The 19,882-nt window shown below is 41.5% G+C and overlaps 1 protein-coding gene across 1 annotated transcript in view; it reads right to left on the bottom strand.

The window, feature by feature from the left end:
* The window catches only part of LOC126174816 (gem-associated protein 5), a 313,470-nt gene extending 294,049 nt beyond the window's left edge, over positions 1-19,421 (bottom strand). The window contains exons 1-2 of the mRNA XM_049921193.1: positions 18,906-19,421; positions 18,606-18,828 (exon numbers count right to left, since the gene is read on the bottom strand). Coding sequence (XP_049777150.1) covers positions 18,606-18,828; positions 18,906-19,214 — 532 coding nt within the window. The 5' untranslated portion in view covers positions 19,215-19,421. The remainder of the gene's footprint in view (positions 1-18,605; positions 18,829-18,905) is intronic.
* Between the last annotated feature and the right edge of the window lie 461 nt (positions 19,422-19,882).

Here is a 19,882-nt window from a genome sequence, read left to right as displayed (position 1 = left end):
TTTGCACCTGGTATGGTCCAGGAGCCAAGTCAGGGTAGATAGCAAGGGCTATGGCGAATTCCCACTCGCAAATGGAGCATTGTAAGGCTCCCGGTGGCGGGGAATGCAAGATAAAGGGAGTCTGTCTAGAAGGTGTTTGAGAAGACAGAATGTGGGAGAATAGTGGACGACACTGAGGCCTGGGTGAAATGCCAAGCAAAATGCTCAGCGGTAAAATCCAGGTTGGTGAGAATACCACCATTCAGGGAAATTCTTGGGAAACCAGGAGAGCGGCGGCAAAAATGCAACTATCTTTGCCCATGTCAGCAAAGAGGGAGTGTGTGGCACTATGACAGTGACATATTGTTCTCAACAAATCGATTTCTGGTGTTTAAGAAGGTAACGGGCCTGGGCATGAAGCTGTTTAAAGGCCAGGAGATGTTCGAGAGATGGATGCCATTTGGAGCCTTGAAGGGCACTAGGGTGCTCTTTGATAGGTGCAGCAATTTGGAGGTACCAGCCAGGGACACTCTTCTATCGGAGAGAACCCGAGGAAAAAGGAATCGCCAAAGCAGCTGCCAAACAGATGGCATCAGTCAAACTCCATATGGAGTCATCAATGTTGTCGTGTGGTGGAGCGGTTGAGATGCCAGCCAAGGAAAAGGCTTCACAAACCACATTAGTAAAGGCCCACCTGGGAGGACATCCAGGCTAGTGATGCCGAAGGGAAGATAAGACAATCAAAAAATTATCACTGTCGCAAAAATTGTCACGAACTCCCCACTGAATGGAGGGGAGGAATCCTTGGCTACAGATGGAAGTTGAAATGGCTGAGAAAGTGCCATGTGCCACACTAAAGTGTTGTGGGCTCCAATGTTGAGGAGGCAGGTTATCAACAATCCTGCCCGAGTCAGTCATCACAGTACCACCCCACAACACGTTGTTGACATTAAAATCTCCAAGGAAAAGGAAGGAGGAGGGAGTTGTAAAAGGAGGGCAAGAAGAGCAGGAAGTGTAGGAGACCAGTCGGGGGCAGGGGGGGGGAGTTGGAGGGGGGGGGGATAAAGATTGCATGTTGTTACTGTAGAGAATAAATCCCACAGAACTAACAATGTACATGCGGACCAACATAAAGACAACATCAGAAGCTCCCAAATGCCCAATACAGTGCCAGCAGAAGACTTGGAAACCACAAACAATTGGCAAATGAGTATCCACAAAACAAGGTTCCTGCAACACAACACTAGCTACAGAGTAGATAGGAAGAAGAGAATGCAATTCCAGAAGGTGACGATCATAATCATTACAGTTCCATTGAAGGAGAGTAGTACAAGAGGCCAGATAGATCCTAATTGACAGGGTGGGGGGTGAAATCCCCTGAGGCATTATGTGGTTGGCAGGAGGGGGAGGGGAATGTGTTCCAAAAGACTTAAGGATCTTCTTTTTCTGTTTTGGAGGACAAGAAGAGGCGCGGTTGGGGCAGTAAGAGAGCAAGTCGCAGCAATATCAGGACCTGAAAGATAACAAGCAGCCTTGAGGCCCACAGAACATGAGTCTCACATCCAACTCAAAGTAAGAGGCTTCTTGTGTCTGAGACACCAGGGAGGGAGGTTCCTAGAGTGAGTCCCATACCCAGCAGGTACCAGAGAAGAGGATATCTTCTCCAGCTGAGGAGAAGGAGCAGTTCTTGAAGAGGAGGAAATGGGGAACCATTAGGGAGAAGGAAAGAGAAGGGAAGGGAAGGCAGACAGGATGGACGTAAGGAGGGTCCAGGAGGAGGGAAGTATGCAACAAAAGCAAAGATACACATTAAAGATACTGGCTGGAGATAGTCAAATTTCTGTTGGGCCTCAGAGTAGGATAGACGATCAAGAGTTTTGAATTCATGATTCCTCTTTTCCTTTTTTTATAGATTGGGCAATCTGGTGAGCGAGGAGAATGTAGGCCAAAACATTTCACACAATTGGGCAGTTGGGTGCAAGGAGTCCACACATGAAGCAAGTGTCTGCTAATAGGATTCACCTCACATTGCAAATATGTGTGACCACAATGGAGACACTGGAAACAACACATGGGAGATGGGACACAGGGTTTCACGTTACAACAGTAAATCATAACATGTTCTGGAACGGTAACAACATCAAAAGCCAAAATGAAAGCAGTGGAATAAACTTGATTGTCCTTAGGACCACTCTGAACAGGCCACACAACACGAACGCCTCACTATTCCAGGTAAGTCCTGAGTTCCTGTTCAGGCTGAAGAAGGAGATCCCTGTGAAAAATAATGTCCTGAGTCACATTTAAAGACTAATGAGGAGTAATGTCCACAGGGATGTCTGTAAGTGCTAAAAGGAAGTCAACTGACTGGCAGAAGTTTTAATCAGTAGGGAACCAGATCACATCTTGCTAAGTGAGTCAATTTCACCAAAATTATCTTCCCTGTATATCCGTTTTTTTCTGACTTTCTGAGCTTATCTGCAACAGGTTCTACAAAAAAATAAAAAAAAAAGGTGCGAATTGGTAGTGGCAAAAGTTTCCCAATCTGTCTTAGAACAAAGCAAGTAATGTGGAAATGGTTTTGTCCCAAACAGCAGGCCTGGCACTCCTCCCAGGGGGTGGTCAGGGAGGGGAAGGCTGAGTAAACAGAAGTAGGAGCAGAGAGAGAACTGTTCCCACCTCAAGAGATGGCTGCAGAAGAGCAGACAGAAGTACAGTGCTTAGTACACTTCATTTGCAGAGTGTCCACCCTAATACACCCACTCTGATCAGGGGTTCATCCTGTGAGCACCACCCAGCTGCAGCAAGGGTCACTTGGCAGGGTGGCCTTTGCCAAGAGTTCTGATGAACAAAAAAGACCAGCAACCCTTCCTAGGCATACAGGGGACAGTGACACCTCAGGTACCAGAAGTATGATTCCTTTGTTGTCAGGAGGCTCAGCCAGAGGGGACATAACCCACCACATAGACTGGCTACATGTGCTGGCAACCTTGCAGGGAGGGGGAGGAGAGGGGGCTACAGCAGGGTAGGGAGAGGGCAAGGGCGACAGCTCATATGACAGTAACAGAATTTGGAAAGGGAAGTCAAAGCCCCAGTAGGAGGAGTGAAAATATGAGAGACAAGCCAAAAAGGCATAGTGGAACTGAGGGAGTAGCCAGGTCATCATAACAGGAGGAAGAAAGAGTGGGGTCGAAGGAAGGAGGGAGGGTAGCAGGGATGGAGAGTCACAGAAAGGGGAGGAGTTGGGATGGGAAGGAGCAGTATTGGGAAGGAAATGCAGTCCAGGAGAGAAGAAACGCTGCAACAGCTCGCCCAGTGCATGCAACGTATGTACCCACAAAAGAGCTGGGGGAGATAACACATGGTAATCATGAAGATTCATAATCTAAGGAACATTCATGCTCAGAATTATTTACTAAGTTGCAAAACGCAAGTACAAATGCGTCAAGAACAGTTGACGAGAACAAAGTCTTTCACGACAGCACTGTCGCATAAAACATTTTCGAACTTCTTGCCACGTCAATTCAGAGTAAAATCTCAAGCTTTCATTTTTGCCAGGAACAAATGACTGTCAAAACTGCTGTTGTGGTAACGTGTAGCCAACAGACAGCTCCCAATTGGTCGGTAATTATGCAATGCTGTCGCAGATGGTGTCAACGTCTGTGCTGCTGGTGCCACCACTCCAGCCATCGCGTAAACACTGTGATTAATATCTCTGGCTCTTCTCTGCACTGAGAGCTCACTTCCATACACCGCTGAGATTATACCCATTGCCACAGTTGGAGATCTTCTCACACATTCTTACTTCTGAAGCCTCTCTAACTACAGAATCCCAGTATGTAGGAGCCTGGGACAAAACTTTCGTTTCGTCAAATAGTACTTTGTGTGTAACAATGCCAGAGAAGGAAAGTTGCTACTCACCATGTAGTGAAGATGCTGAGTCGCGACAGGTACAACAAAAAGATTCACACAATGTATGTGTTTGTGAGGCTGCACTCAGCAGCTGCAGATTGACAAAGGGTACCCAAATTTAATGCATGTTCATCAAAATGTTCAATCTTCATTTTACTGTTACGTTGATGACAGGTACATAGTCTGGCTACACAGCAGAGATGTTTTGAGCCTTTTCATGAACAGTATGCACCCAAACATCCAGTTCACTGTCAAGACAGAGAAAGAGGGAAAGCTGCCACTTTTTGATGTTTTGGTACACTGAAATTTAGATGGGCATCTTGGCCACTCAGTGTACCACAAGCTGACTCCCACCAATTTATACCTTAGTGGTTCCAAAAGAACAACTGTGGAACTTGTAATATGGAGTCACCTTTCTCCAAGAAAAGGAAATGTGGAAATGTTGAATATTTATACGTTGAGCCACTGATTGCATTCCTTCCTTTTTGTGGAGCTACATCCAGCAAAATAGGTAGAGTCCTGTAAAGATGAGGTATAAAAGTATTTTCCAACCTCTTAAGGAGATGCTAAACCCTGTTGAGGACAGTCTCGTTTCAAGATCCTTGGGATTTACATCCCTTGAGTATGGACGCAATTACATGTCAGTCCATCTGCACCACTTCCAACTGCTGTGCTGAACATGAACAGCATATTAAAACTCACGAACTGGAGAAATCTGCAGTTGCTGAGCACAGCCTCACAAACAAACAAACAAATGAGGGCAATTTAATGGAAACCTAAAAGGTGCTATATTTTCAACTGCAACAATGAACAAAATACACATGCTATTTTTCAGAGGAGTCTCCCTGACACTGTGTACGTATCACGTATCACGTATTCCACCACTTCGGAGGTGTGTAGATACCATGTTGGAGGTATTGTTTTGGTGTGTGTGTGTGTGTGTGTGTGTGTGTGTGTGTGTGTGTGTGTGGACCAGTCATGCACCTCCGTTTTCACCTCTTCGTCGCTGAAAGTCACTAGAAGTGAGGTCTGCTGAATAAGGAGGATGTAGCAGACATTCAAATTTAATTTCCTGAATAGTTTCAACTGTCGTAACGGCGACCAGAACGGTCGCAGGGTTGTAATGATGGAAACGCGACGGGCCCCGCAGAGCAGCCCACTGAACAACACAACAGGAGAGGATGGACACGACCAACGAAGGACCTTACGACACAACAAGAACAGACAACAGAGTCACAAACCATAAGACAACCACATCCACTCGTAAAGAAAACACGAAAGTCAATACGCTGTCTAATGCGAGGCGATATGTCCTGAGACGCATGCGAGGTTAGACTGGGAGGCTGAGCGACAGGCAGGCGCTTAAGTACTCGATCGGGAATACTGCTATTGGCCGCTGCAACCACATGTTCCATTGTGGCGCCCTCACTCTAAATGCGAGCCAGTAGGCGCGCGCCGCCACAGCTTATGGTGCAATGGTACAGAGACCTCTATGGGTCTTCGATGTCCATGACATCTGGTGGGGATTCAAATTCCGCGGCGCGCGGTACCAGATCAACTGTCTTACAGGCTGTTTTCAGTCGGGCATTGCCATGGTATGGCAGTACTCCTGAAGTCAGATGTTCTCGTCGTTTACTCCTGATCGTTGCAGGTAAAGCTGACTTTTTCAGTATGTCTGAATATGAATTATGGCTACCATAACTCCTCTATCCATGTAATGCCCCATAATTACTCCACTTGCATCCTAGAAGAGAATGAGCATAACTTTTCCAACAGAGAGTTAAATGCAGAATTTTTCTGGCTTCAGCAATGAGCCGTAGCGCCATTCCTTGCTTGACCTTTCCGTTTCTAGTTGGCAATGGTAGTAGACCCAAGTCTTATAGCCAGTACAAATTTTTCCCAGAAATGAATCACCTTTGAAGAGCAGTACACAGTGAAAATATTCTGCACTGAACCAATACTAATCTTAGCCCACCCGGTTAGCCATGCGGTCTAACACTGCTTTCCGGACGGAAAGGCGTGCCAGTCCTCGGCATGAATCTGCCCAGCGGATTAGTGTCGAGGTCTGGTGTGCTGGCCAGTCTGTGGATGGTTTTTAAGGCACTTTTTCATCTGCCTCACAGAATGCAGGCTGGTTCCCCTTATTTTGCCTCAGTTACACTATGTCAGCGATTGTTGGGCAAACACTGTCTCCACATACACGTACACCATAATTACTCTACCACGTAAACATTTGGGGTTACACTCGTCTGGTGTGAGACGTTCCTGGGAAGGGTCCACTGGGGGCCAAACTACACAATAACCCTGGGTTCAGTGTGGGGCGGCGGTGGGGTGAGTGGACTGCTGTAGCCTATTGTGGGGCTGTGAACCACCGAGGGCTAATACGACAGTGACGAAGCCTCTCTGTCATTTCTAGGTCCCCAGTTCAATACAGTACAATACTAATCTTCAAACTTGTTGCTATTTCATTCACAGTTAAGCATCTGTTCTCCTTTACAAGCTCCTCTACTAATGCAATGTTCTCATCCGTCGCTACACGGTGAGCCTTCCCTGTTCTTGGGGCAGCCTCCACAGAAGTTACATGGCTTTTAAACTTCCTATACCACTCATACATTTAGAGCAATGATAAGCATGATTCACGATATTGCACCATCATTCTGCGAAAAATTTTGATTGGTTTAACATCTCCACTAGACAAAAATGCATACTGCTCAATTACAGTGCATGTAGACAGTGGGCTGGCCATCTTGTTTGGATGCTGCTGCCTTTTCCTGTGTTGTAGCATTACTCTGCCACCTTTCCTGTGTTGTAGCATTACTCTGCCACCTATCTGTCACTTTCTGAACCTCAAGAAACACTAATACCACCTACCAACTCTACTGCACAACTCTTCAAAATTTTGTGGATGTTTAAAGATTTTTCATTTGAATTACCATAATAAAATACTATTTGACGAAACCAAAATTTTGTCCTAGGCTTCTACAAACTGGGATTCTGTAATTAAAGAGGCTGCAGAAATAAGAATGTGTGAGATCTTCAGCCTTGGCAGTGGATATAATCTCAGCGGTGCATGGAAGCAGCTCTAAATGCAGAGAAGAGCCAGAGACATTTGTCACAATGTTTATGCTACAACTGGAGCAGTGGCGCCAACAGCACAGACACTGATACCACATGCAGTAACATTGCGTAATAATCGATCAATCAGAAACTGCCTATGGGCTATATAATGCCACCACACCAGCCATTTTGAAAGTCAGTTGCTCCTGTTGAAGACAATCATCAAAAGCTCAAGGTTTTACCCTAAATTGACGTGGAAAGAAGTCCAAAAATTTTTTTATACGAGAAAAGTTGATACTGATGCACACTGGTAATTGTGTTGAGAACCAAAAGCTAGTGCACTGTATTCATTGCTTCAACATGGTAATGATCTGTAACTTGTGAACTGCTGCTGGAGGGTCAGAAGAGAGAGTGAATTTATCCATATATAAATAACACTGAAATGGCCTCCTAACAGTGAATGAAATACTTCCGATGGCAACAGCTCTTCATAACACTGAAAACAAAGCCTTGAGGGACTACATTCTCTTGTCTGAACAGTTCCAACAGATTTCTCCATACTGACAGCGGAAGAAAACTGCAAGAGAAAGGGTCATAATGAATGTGCATAAATATTCTCAAAAGCTCATTGGTGGAACACTCTGACAAAATACACCTTTTCAAAGAATGAAATAGATCCTAATGAGTTGTTGCTTGCACAGGAAAGTTGAATAGTTACCTTCAACAATATCAAGGTATCAGCAGAAGGATATACCCTGAAATAAAAACTGAAAGTGACTTAGGAGCTGCCTGCACATGAAAGAACAAAGTGGTACACAATCAGTGCCACAGGCCTACTGACAAAGTGAGATGAACACTTCGACAAGCACTAGGGGCACTAAAGGATTCCCTTGGACAGTTGGTGTAGTTTCCTTTATTCCAAATACAAATGAATAGGGTAAGGAGGGTATTTATAGTTGTCCTTGTGAAGTACCACTAAGGGCACATCAAATTTTCTCATGACCAGGTGTTGTGTCACAAGCCACAGATAGTGCCTAATGCAGCTGTCACATGGATAAGGGACTGTTGTAAGGTTTCTTGGTGATGGAACTCATGAAGATTAGTGTTGGTAACCCCTTGTGCAATGCTCTCTGGCTGGTCTGGAAATAATTTCTCATTAAGCCAGTGAGCAACTCCCACATTAGTCATAAACCATCGAACATCTCCCATAGTAATGTAATCTTTTTAGTAAAATGTATACCCATTGACGCGCAAGTCACCGAAGTGGCGTCAAATCGAAAGACTTGCACTCGGCGAACGGTCTACCTCAAAGTGTCAATTGTTATATGCTGCAAGCTATCTAAGACATTAGACTGTGTGAATCACAGTATTCTCATACATAAATTGTAGTTTTATGGGATTGATGATATAGACAATCAATGGATAATGTCTTATTTAACCAAAAGAATGCAGAATGTTGTACGTAGTAGTTCAACCAATATAGTACGGGGACGTATTTCTGGCTAGAGAGAAATTAATCTTAGATCTGCTATTGTTTCTCACAGATTTAAACTATCTTCCATCTTATATACAACAAGCAGAAATAGTTCTTTTTGCAGATGTCACTAGTATTGTAACCAATCCACGTATATGTACAAAAACAGAAATAATGGTAAACAATGTTCTTAAAAGTGTCACTGACTGGTACTCTGCGAATGGTAGCATCCTCAATTACAAAAAGATGCAGCATATTTAGTTCCGCATATCTAGGGCTACTACAGCAATGATAAGTGTAACACATGGCGAGGAAATAATAAACAGGGCAGAAACTTCAAAATTAATGTGTGTCCTTAATGATGAGAATTTAAACCAGAAAAAGCACAATTTTGAAACTCCTAAAACAACTTACTTCAACCACATTAGCACATAGAACTCATTGCAAATGGGGAGAGAGAAATCAGTAAGTTGACAAATTTTCATTCATTAATGTCATATGGGATAATGTCCTGGATTAACTCATCTTTCACCCTCAAACATTTTTTATGACACAAGCGAGCACATAGCGTACTTTGTGCACATGTAAAGAATAGATGTCTTTATGTTACCAAGGTACCATGTAAGAGCAAAACCAGTTTAGTCTCAGCTTAATTAAACAATGACAAAATAAACTTACTTTATATCAGCTAAGTCAATGTTAAATTAAAAAAAAAAATAATGTAATAAATTTTCGTTATATCACTCTGTTGTCACGTACAATGTTACCCACTGTAACGATCAACTCAAAGCATTAAACAGCACAGTTGCAAGAGATCCTAACCAACTGCTTATTCAATTGCTAATTATCTTGTAAGCAAACCCCTCACTGTAGGAATGTGCTGCCATCTCAGAAAGTGGGTCATTTACTTGACAGATCGTAAAATTTTTCTCAGCTAGTTTCTGGTTTATTTTATAATACTGCTGCTCACTTGAATGTACAATAGCACAACGTCTCACTGTGTTGGCTGAAGCAATAAAATTAAAAAAAAAAAAAAAAAAAAACAAAAAAAAAAACAATGAAATGGTACAGACAATGTTGTTTGTGATTGGCACACTTTATACATAGGTGTGCCTTCTTGAGGGTTAAGAAAGAAAGTCTTCACTGCTCAAAAATGTGCCATAAGAATATGTGGTGCTCACCCACAATCATATTGTAGAAATCTGTTTAAAGTATTAGACATTCTGATTACTGCTTCAGATTATATTTCTTCCCTCATGTATTTTGTTGTAAATAATACACTACAGTTTATACAGAACACCAATGCACATAATTACAATGCCAGAAGGAAAAACAAAATTCATTACTCCACATTAAGGTTGTCTTTGGCACAAAAAGGGGGTGCACAATGGTGAAACCAATTTCTGATAACCTCTGAGAAGAACACTGTGTTCTCTGCAACTACCTTGATTTTGGAATGGATGCATCAGCAATTATTGGATCACGGTCATCATGTGATCCACCCATCCTGTCACTGAGGTGTGTAAATGCAGCCAACTGGATAAATAGTGACCAGTTTGTGTTACTCAGCATCCAAAGCGAGGGCTTCCTTACAAGCACTGCTCGATATGCTAAATTTATTAAAACGGTGATACAGAGTGTCAATAAACAACCACTTTCTGCAGAGCACTGTCTCTACAGGTGGAGGAGAATTTTGAGAGGTAAATGATAAGGACCTATACAATTGCTCGTGTAGCCCAATCCACAGAAGATAATCTTTCTGAAGGTGTAAGATTCCCCAACAGTTTGCTAATGGGGCCGATGAAAGAGTGCCTTAGCACACATAATATGCATTAGAAAGTCCCCAGAAAGGAAGAACGAATGGAGCATCTGTGCAATAAAAGTTAGTGAGAGCCACACTGTACATATTCTTGCTCCGTAAGATGTACACATTGCTAAAATAACTGTAGCAAGGCACTGAGAGGGGCAAGGAGCAGTATTCATTCTTGATAAAATGTTTATATTATCTTAAAAAGATTTCCATATGTCTCGCAAAGGCACAGATGTCTTCTCTGTGTTAGGAGTTAAAGTTCCTCCACATGAATCTTGGCCACATTTAGATTCAACTGAAGTAAGTGAGTCATTTTATTGCAGAGGCTTTTCTATGTATACCCTCTCATCTTGCTGCCACTACTGTAAGCACATACCAGGCCACACCATCTGCAGCTTCTGTACAGATGACATTTTGCATTCCTTTGACAGTATTGGCAGAACATGTTCCATTTTGTCAGCAAGGTTTTTCTAAGTATGCTCCCTCATCTTGTTGCCAATATGTAAGCATACAGCATGCTACATTGTCCACTGCTTTTAAGAGATCTTCCAGAGCCCTTTGACAGCACTAGCAAACATGTTCTGATGGCTTCGGAATCACCTCTTTCTTTCTAGTTCTTGATTGAGCTTTAGCTACAGAGCATTGGTGGTGTGTATTTTGGCGTTCTTTGGATGGACCACCCCTTTTTGTTTCGTACTGTCACTAGTAGCTTCCCATGTGTTCCACTCCTTGCTGCAGCTAATTAGATGGGTATTGGAATGAAGGCAATAATGTAACAAGTTCACAGGGATGAACATGTATTTGCACTTGTTACTTTGTTGCATCCAGGTGGCTGCATAACATTTTGTCCCAGGCTACACTACCACTGACACGAAAGTTAGAGAGAGGGTTTCATGAATGGAATATCATCAAACATTTTATGCAGGTATACATGTGAGACAACTGGCTGACTAGTCTCTTGACAGTTACCCTATTATACAGAAATTTTCACTCCATTTCTGGGATGAATAGTTCCATTTACATACTTGCTTACCCTTTTCAGTTATACATGAACTATAATTATGTTGTCAAATTCTGAGGTGGTGTGAACAAAAAACAATATTTTTAAATTATTCGGTGGCTTAATCATGTGTTTCTCGGGCACCTGTTGAAAGTATTTTTGTGAAAATACTCATCTCCATTTGCTAATTTTCTTTGAATTTCTTTAATTAATGTAGTTTCAGAATATGAATCATCCTTGCAGATACTGTACACTGTAAATCATATGGAACTTATCTTGAGGATCACTTTCTATGCAGTCATACGATTTGTCCCATTTCCACACCGCTGAATATTTCAGTGTTCTGATCAACACAAAGTTCACTATTAAGGAAATGCACTATTCAAACTAAAAGATACGTACTGGCAGTAGATAAAAAGGAAATATTGGAATGACAGTAAGAGAGACAGAGTGAAGTCAGCACTAATGATTTAATGACATGAAAGCTCTAGATTGATACTGAGTCCAATTGTCTCTCCCAGCTGCCCAGAGGTTTGCAAACACACTTTCAGGCTGTTGGGTATAGACAAGTTTAACTTTGAAATTGAAATAAAGATATGAACAGCACTTCTTCACACCCATTAAATACTGTACCTACCACTTTTCACAACCTGTGAAATTTAAACAGGTTTGTGTGCATTACTGTGATTTGTGCCTACATATCTGGTGATTTTCTTTACAGTATGTTTACTGTAAGGAAGGCAATGGCAAACCACCTCCACTAGGACCTTGCCTAGTACGACAGTGTGGGCCTCCCGCACCGTTCCCCAACGCTCTGTCAAAGAGTATGGGACTTCATCATCATGTTTACTTCCACACAAATAAATAGCTGAACAAATGTTTACGAGCTAGATTCAAATACTTTACCTTTTAAGTAAAATGGAATGCAAACTACTGCTAAAATTTGGCAATGTTTGTTTCTTTTTCATGTGCCCGTAAGGGAACTTTTTCACTCAACTTTGTACCCCAAACAATATATCAGCTAAACTAGTAATGCATTAACTGCATCTGGAACAATTTAATCCACAGCAATTTATTACTCAATTGCAAATTATGAAAAGAAGAATTAGTGTATATTCAGTACATAAGTAAATGAACATGTCTGATCTGGCTTACTCCCTGAAATTCCATCACAGCCCCCCCCCCCCCCCCCCCCAGCGGCACAGGTATCCTTTGGGGTATGTGTACTCCAACTCTGTATCACTGCTGTAGTTTAACATATGGAAATAGTACAGACTGTGTTCATTCATAAGAAATGAGTAATAATCCAACCATACATACAAACTACAACCGAGTTGACTGGAAATAATATGTTATTCCCATACACTGGTTTTGCTCAAATAAAAAATGAGTAACTCGACTTTTTCATTAAACTAGAAGCAAATGAGCTGACTGTTTTCCAACAAACGACTGAACAACTTTTTGTTTCACTGTTCCTATCATTATTTAATCTAACCTGGCAAAGTAAGTGAATCACACAAAATATACTGACATGTTGTATAGTTCAACATATGGTATTCATCTAACATTTTACACTCAAGAGCAGTTCTGATTGCTTCAGTTTATGATTCTGCAAGTGATAATACAATTCTAGAGGCATCTGACAGATCTTAAACTTATACAAATGCATTCTCAATATATACAGGGTGGAGAAAATTGTGGCACAAAATTTTACCTTGGATAGCTGATGCCATTAGGAACCAAAATGACTAATGCTGTGTAGGTCGACAATGCACAAATTTTAAACTACGGAGACTTGGTGCCACACGCTCTGATTGGCCACTGGACTGCCCTGTTGCTGGATGCTCTTCACAACGCATGACTGGGAATGCTTTACCTGCCAGAGATCACGATTTATCCAAGGCGGCCCACAAGCTCATTACTGGTGCGCCAGCCTTCCACTCTGATGGCGAATCCATCAGGATCCTGACACATTCACTGTAGTTTCATGATGAGATGTACAGGGACAAATCCGTCGACAGCTGTTAGACAGCACACAGGAAGTCTTTTACAAATTGTGCTGGTCCTGAAATGGACCTTTCAGTAGCTAGGACATTGTTTACTTAAAGCAGTTGCTTGAACTGGCGACCCTCTGATGCGAAAAGCTTGGTAACATTGAACGGTGTTTTGCCGAACTCTTTCAAAGATTCCTGGAATTGCCCTGATGTGCTTGGCGGCATGTTAAACGTGATCCATTAATTCCTGTTTGTTTCTAGGAGGTTCACGTCTGGGTGGGTGAATCGAACCTTGAAGAATCCCCACAGGAAAAACTCCGGTGGCTTGAGGTCTGGCGATCACGAGGGCTATGTCCTACGAGCACCTCTGCCAATTACCCAGCTGTCGAAGAGTTCATTTAAATATCTGCAAAGAGCATGACTTATGTGTGGGCGCAACATCATGCTGCAACCACATGCATAGCCGTATGTCCAGGGGAACCTCTTCCAGAAGGCCAGGTGGAGTTTCTTGCAAAAAAGTAAAGGTAATTTGCCCCCGCAAGTCGAGGAGGTAGACGGACCAGTCCAATCAGATTGTCACCAACAATCCACGCCCAAATGTTGAGCGAAAATCATTCCTGGTGCCCATGGACATATATGATGTGAAGATGTATCCCTGCCCAGTAATGAACATTTCGAATGTTGTATGGAAGGTGCACTCGTCGGTAAACAACACAATGGCGGGGAAGTTAGGATCTCGTGCAACACGTCGCAGAAGACACCAGCAAATGTTCATAGTCCGCCACAGGATTTAGGTCTTGGACAGGGTGGAAACTAAATGGATGCTGACCATCTCCCTCAAAACCGCCCAGACTAACAAATGAGTGAACCCCATCTCATGTCCAACCACTGGAGTACTTGTCGTAGGTGCTTCCTTGAAGCCCTCGAGAACAGTCTCTTCAAATGTAGCATCCTGTCATGTTTGAGGTCTTCCAGCACCACCATATCCCCCTAATGAGCCTGTTTCGCCAAGTCGTTGGTGAACTGCTGTAAACATTTGCAGGTGGCGTCTTGCTGGGTACCGTTCCTCATACAACTGTCAAGCTTCATGCACATTACTGTTGGCTAGTCCATAAACAAAAGCTGTATCTCGTCGTTCTTCAAACGAATACTGTGCCGCCATGCTTACTGTATGACTAAATCACAGGTGATGTGTGCATGCTCCGAAGCGAAGCTTATGCATGAATGCCTCCGACATGAGGAGGAGGCGAACAGCAAGACCTATTTGACACGTGTGCATATCATGTTGGGGCAGTGACGGGGCAAGGGACGTTTCTATGTGTGAACTTATAACCAAAGTGCTGCCCGTCAACCGACAAATGGCAACAGGGCAATCCCACAGCCAAATCGTAGCATGTGGCGCCAAGTTGCCATAGTTTAAAAATGGTGCATTGTCAATCTACACAACTATAGTAATTTTGGTTCCTAGTGGCATCAGCTATCCAGGGTTAAAATTTCATGACAATTTTTCTCCACCCTGTATAAGGATTAACCTTCTAGAAAGTTTGTTCTTTCTTTTTCTTTAGAATGATTATCCTTTACTACAGACTTATTCTGTCATTATTGATATGTTTAAAAAATGTTTTATTATATTCTACAGTTGCATTTTTTGTACAATGATAAGTTTTGTTCAGATACAGAACATCTTTGGATTAATAGTAGTTGCAGCATGACCAGCAATTTCAGATTTTTTTTTATTACAGTTTCTATGAGCCACACTGTATACAACCCTCAAAGCAGACTGGTAACTAAGCAACTTCTACTGATCCAATGTCGTCCTGTGGCCATACCAAATCAACTGACAATGTGGATAAAATGAGACAGTACTCAATAAAAAAGGATATTTTAATAATCAGATTGTTACAGGTTTTTCCACTCAACAGTATGTGCAGCTTTCATCAGCAGTTTAGTCTTTAACTACTGACAGCTATGGAGGACTAGAAAATCGAGGACTCTTAGATGGCAGTTCCAACTGACCTATCAAAAGAATTTTGAGCAATTTTGGTCCCACCATAAGTTAGGGAAATAAAAATCAAGTTGAGCACAGCCCTGCATACCTGCAAAGGTGTTGATCAGTTCAGGAATCACCCATACCCAGCTAAAGCTACCCAAATTCCTCGGGGAACTGACCATTCAGAACTACACTGGTGTCCAAAATTAAACCAACAAACCACTATTTTTCCATCCTGCGTCTAATTCATGACATAATCATACAAAATGTCAACAGATATCTGTATGAACATGTTGTGCATGGAAGATGGCATTCTGGTCAACAGACAACCACGCCAACAATGTCAGAGCACCTGTCAAACATTACAGTGTTTGCCAGGTAGTCCCATATCCACAATCGCTGTAGCCCAATAGCTTAATGTGAATCGTTCTATTGTTTTTTGGATGTGGCGACAGTTTATAGAGATCGAAACTGTCCTGAAGACAAGGGCTGGGCCAATCATGTGTAACATCAGGAAGAGAGAACCATTATTTGGCTGTAAGGTACCGCCTTAGTACTGAATCTCGTTGCATCCACTGGATGCATTGAAGTGCGGCAAACAGTGTACAGAAGGCTTCAGCAGAGTTGGCTTTATTGTTGGATGTTTGTTTCTTCACAGAGGAGAACATCTAGAGTGGTGCCATCAACATGCTACCTGGACAGTTGAACAGTATGCCAATGGCCTTTTCACAGATGAGTCCCAATTTGGGCAGGACAAACTTTCTTGATGGATTCGTATGTGGAGAGAACGTGGAAAATGATTTCGGAACCCAACCATTGTGGAAAGAGACTGGTATCTAGGATGATCCCTAACGGTGTGGGCAGTGATTATGTTCACCATTCAAACACCTCTTCATGAAATTGTATGGTTAAGTCGCCAAAGTTTAACTGCTGTCAGGTATTGTGATGATATATTGGGACCTCATGCGCAGCTCTTGGAAGGAGCTGTAGGCAAAGACTTCGTAATGCTGAGGATAATGCTCGACCTCATAGAGAACAGGTGGTTGATGTTTTCCTGGAAACGGAATATATTGCACGCATGGCTTGAACTGCTTACTTTCTCTACCTGAATCCCACTGAGCATGTCTGGGATGCACGAGGGGCATGGGTTCCATCACGTCAGCACCCACCAAACCCTCTCCAAGACCTCCAAGTAGTGCTGCAGGAAGAATGGGCATTACTGGTTCAACATGAGATTGAAGGAATCATTCACAGCAGGGATCATTTGTCAAGTGTGTATTACTGCCAGAGGTGGTCACACTCCACACTGAATGCATTAACCAGTTGTCAGAAAGTGTATGTAAATCCGTTACATTGGGAAAAAATGAAAAACACTTTTGTCTCCCATTATGCATGTTGCAGTTGTTTACATTCTGTATTCTCTATATTATTTCTGTTTCACTATCACCTGATAATACTGTTTTGTGGCAAAATAAATGCAACCTTGCAAGATTTCGGTTCCTTCCTTTAATGTTGGACACCAGTGTATTTAGGAGGCACTTAGCTTTGTGAAACGCCTATACATTGCAAGCAATACCCACAACTGTACAAGCAACAAAACATCTGTGCAATGGTAAACGGCAAATCTTTGCATGGGCTCAGTGCTAGTATTAACACGTAATGTAATAATTGAATACCAACAAAAAAGATAACATGTGAGCAACTGAGACAAAACAGAATACAACAAAAACATAAAATAAAAATACAAATGAGAAAAACGACAACAAAAGTGTTAGGTGCAATATTTGGAAATTAAAGGAAAATTAAATAAAATGGAAAGTCGGCAATAAAACAAATGGTCAATTAGTGGGGCTATCAGCAGTGGCGTTAGACAAGGAAACTAAGAATACTGAGAGGTCAAGAAATTAATAAGAAATGGGAGAGATGTTATACATTTAAAATAAAATAAAAAAAACTGGGGACAAGTTGGTATACTGAGCAGCAGGAGTTAAAAGGAAATTTTAATAATTCATTTATTGCAGGTTTCTCCATTTGACACTGCATCAAGTTCCCACTGGTAATTCTGTTGCTGACTACTCTGCACAATACTCTGAGAGAGACATCCCAATTCAGTGCTAATACATTATGTAAACTGCAGTTCCTACCTAAGTTGTAACACTACTTCAGGCTTGTGTCGAGTTATCCATGGACTTAGAGGTTGCAAGTTTGTAAATAATAAGTTTGAAATACACAGCTAAGGTGCATATTTTCTCAGATTTGTTGAGTTTGCCAGCTAACATGAAACCAAAATGGCCACATGTTTTGATAGAGTAAGCTTTAGCTCAGCCTATTTGAAAAAATCTCTGCTGAAATCATGTTACAGTCACCATGTTGTTTATGACATTAACCGCACATTTCAGACAACACTGGGCAAACCCAACGACTACTATCAGATATTCCTTTTTATCCGCAGTATGCTTACTGCACACAGTGCAGTCAGACAAACAGAAATTGAGTTATGCTTTGTCCATCACCCCATTCATCTATAAAAGTTAGTAATGAACAGGAGTCATTAATGAATAATGTCTTGTAGAGCCTAAATTAAAAATCATATGATGTTGAACAGTACACAAAAATGATTAACAGTGGCTTCACTCATCTGAAATCTTGGTTTTGGTGACACACTAATCTGCAGCATAGCCCGAGGTTAAGTTGAAATGTGTTTGAAAGTTGACAAAGTATCAAACACTTCAGCTAATCCAACAATTGTGCAGAATTTAGGGCATCAATGTATCCCAAGTGGGACCATGCCTAATGCAAGAAAAAATGTCATATTTAAGTGTAATTTATCTTTCTGTCAACAAATTTAGTTCAAACCATTATGTGCCTTTCAGAACATATGGTCTTTACTCTTTCAGGGGCATTACAACACAAATCACTGCCATAAACTTTACAAGCACGTATATATTCTGTACATATCTGGAGAATCTATAAATGGTGGAATTTGAAACATATTTAAAATAAACTCTCTTTCAGTTTTGTAGACTAAGTACAGAGTTTAAAATCTGGAACAGAAAATCAGTGTCTACAAGCAACTGAATTGTCAATTGTCCACATTCTAAATATATATTTTTCATATTAGTAACCCATCACAGCATTTAACTATGAAGAAAGAAAAGGGCAAATCAGAAAACTAAAATATAACTTTTCAGTAACATTGTCATGACTTCTTGCTAGACACCAACATCAAAAGCACCTGAATTACGTTTTATCAGCCAACAATGCCAAGTTTTGCCTCGTAAACAATTTCATTTAACATATATATTATTTAGCGGAAGTTCTTGCATTGACACACTAGATGACATGTGGAATATGAAAATAGTAGTAAAAAAAACAGACTGTATTTCCCCTACCTCTTATATCAAGAACACATACTAATCCGTATTTTGTGCCTAATGCAACAATAGATTTTTCATGCCACGAACAGGAGAGGCTGGTAGGTAATAACTTTCCAGGTTTGACACAGCGTGTTGTGTTGCTTTTCAAATCCCAACAAACTAAATTCGATTCGTCGGCAGACACAATTAAATGAGGGTCAGCCGGTGACCAATCCATGCAAGTTATCTTGTCAGCCATCTGGAATTCCAAACTCTCTCGTTATACGGTGAAAAAATGTTACACAGTGTAGTATGTGCTATATAAATCTTACGTACTCCATGAGCGTTATGAGCCAAAACAACTGTACACAGGTTTGTGTCCCACATTTTAACTACCGAATCGCCGCCGACAGAAGCCAGCCAGTTTGTGTAGCTATTATTCCCATCAGACTTACAGAAAGTTATAGCATTTACTTTATCTTTATGCGCTTCACATATTATCTTACAGTCAACAGTAAGTGCTGCTGGAGTGTTAACTAAAACTATATTATTCCGAGAAGCGTAAGCAATGCGACCGGACTCCCCGCAGGATATCACGTTACTAGAATACCAATTCGGCGATGGGGGAAATATTTGTTCATCCATATCTCAAACATACAACACGAAATAAATAAGTAAAAAAAGTTCAATATATAAAATCGACAGGCTCTGTAACACAAAATATCGTTCACTTCTTGCGAAAGAACAGCTGTTTTTATGCAAATGGGTTAGTCACTTCAACCCCTCAAACCACATTTTCAAAACACTTGTTAGTCGCGCAAATTGACATAGCATAGATATTTAAACACTGGATGACTGAAACAAATGAATGCATTCAAATTCGCCCGTCAGAGTTACTATCCCTAAAACCACCGTGGCCCATAGAGTAAATATCTCTGGAGTGAGCATTGCGTTCTGCACATGTTGTGAAGTTGTCAACATTAAACCAGGATTGTCACATGTTTCCGGGACTTCGCTGTGCGTGTGTGTTTCCCTCAGAGTTTGAAGTTTATAATATCAAGAGTTTTTGTTGTGTTTTCACTGATTGTTGATAGTGTAATAGCGATGGTGAATTGCTGTTGTTGCTACGGATGCAAAGAAAAACATGTGAAAGGAGGGATAGTAACTTTTCATGGGTACTATGTTTAAAAATTTCGAGACGCATTATAATTATTGCTTGATTCTGTAGACCTATTTTTCTACGATTTTATGTCTATAAGATAGATATTACGGCTCGTACAAAAGCTTACAGACAATCGCTTCCTCTCGTAAAT

Source organism: Schistocerca cancellata, chromosome 3, assembly GCF_023864275.1.
Source record: "Schistocerca cancellata isolate TAMUIC-IGC-003103 chromosome 3, iqSchCanc2.1, whole genome shotgun sequence".
NCBI lineage: Eukaryota > Metazoa > Arthropoda > Insecta > Orthoptera > Acrididae > Schistocerca > Schistocerca cancellata.
Note: the sequence above shows the minus strand (reverse complement) of the source record. Positions and strands in the feature narration are given on the sequence as shown.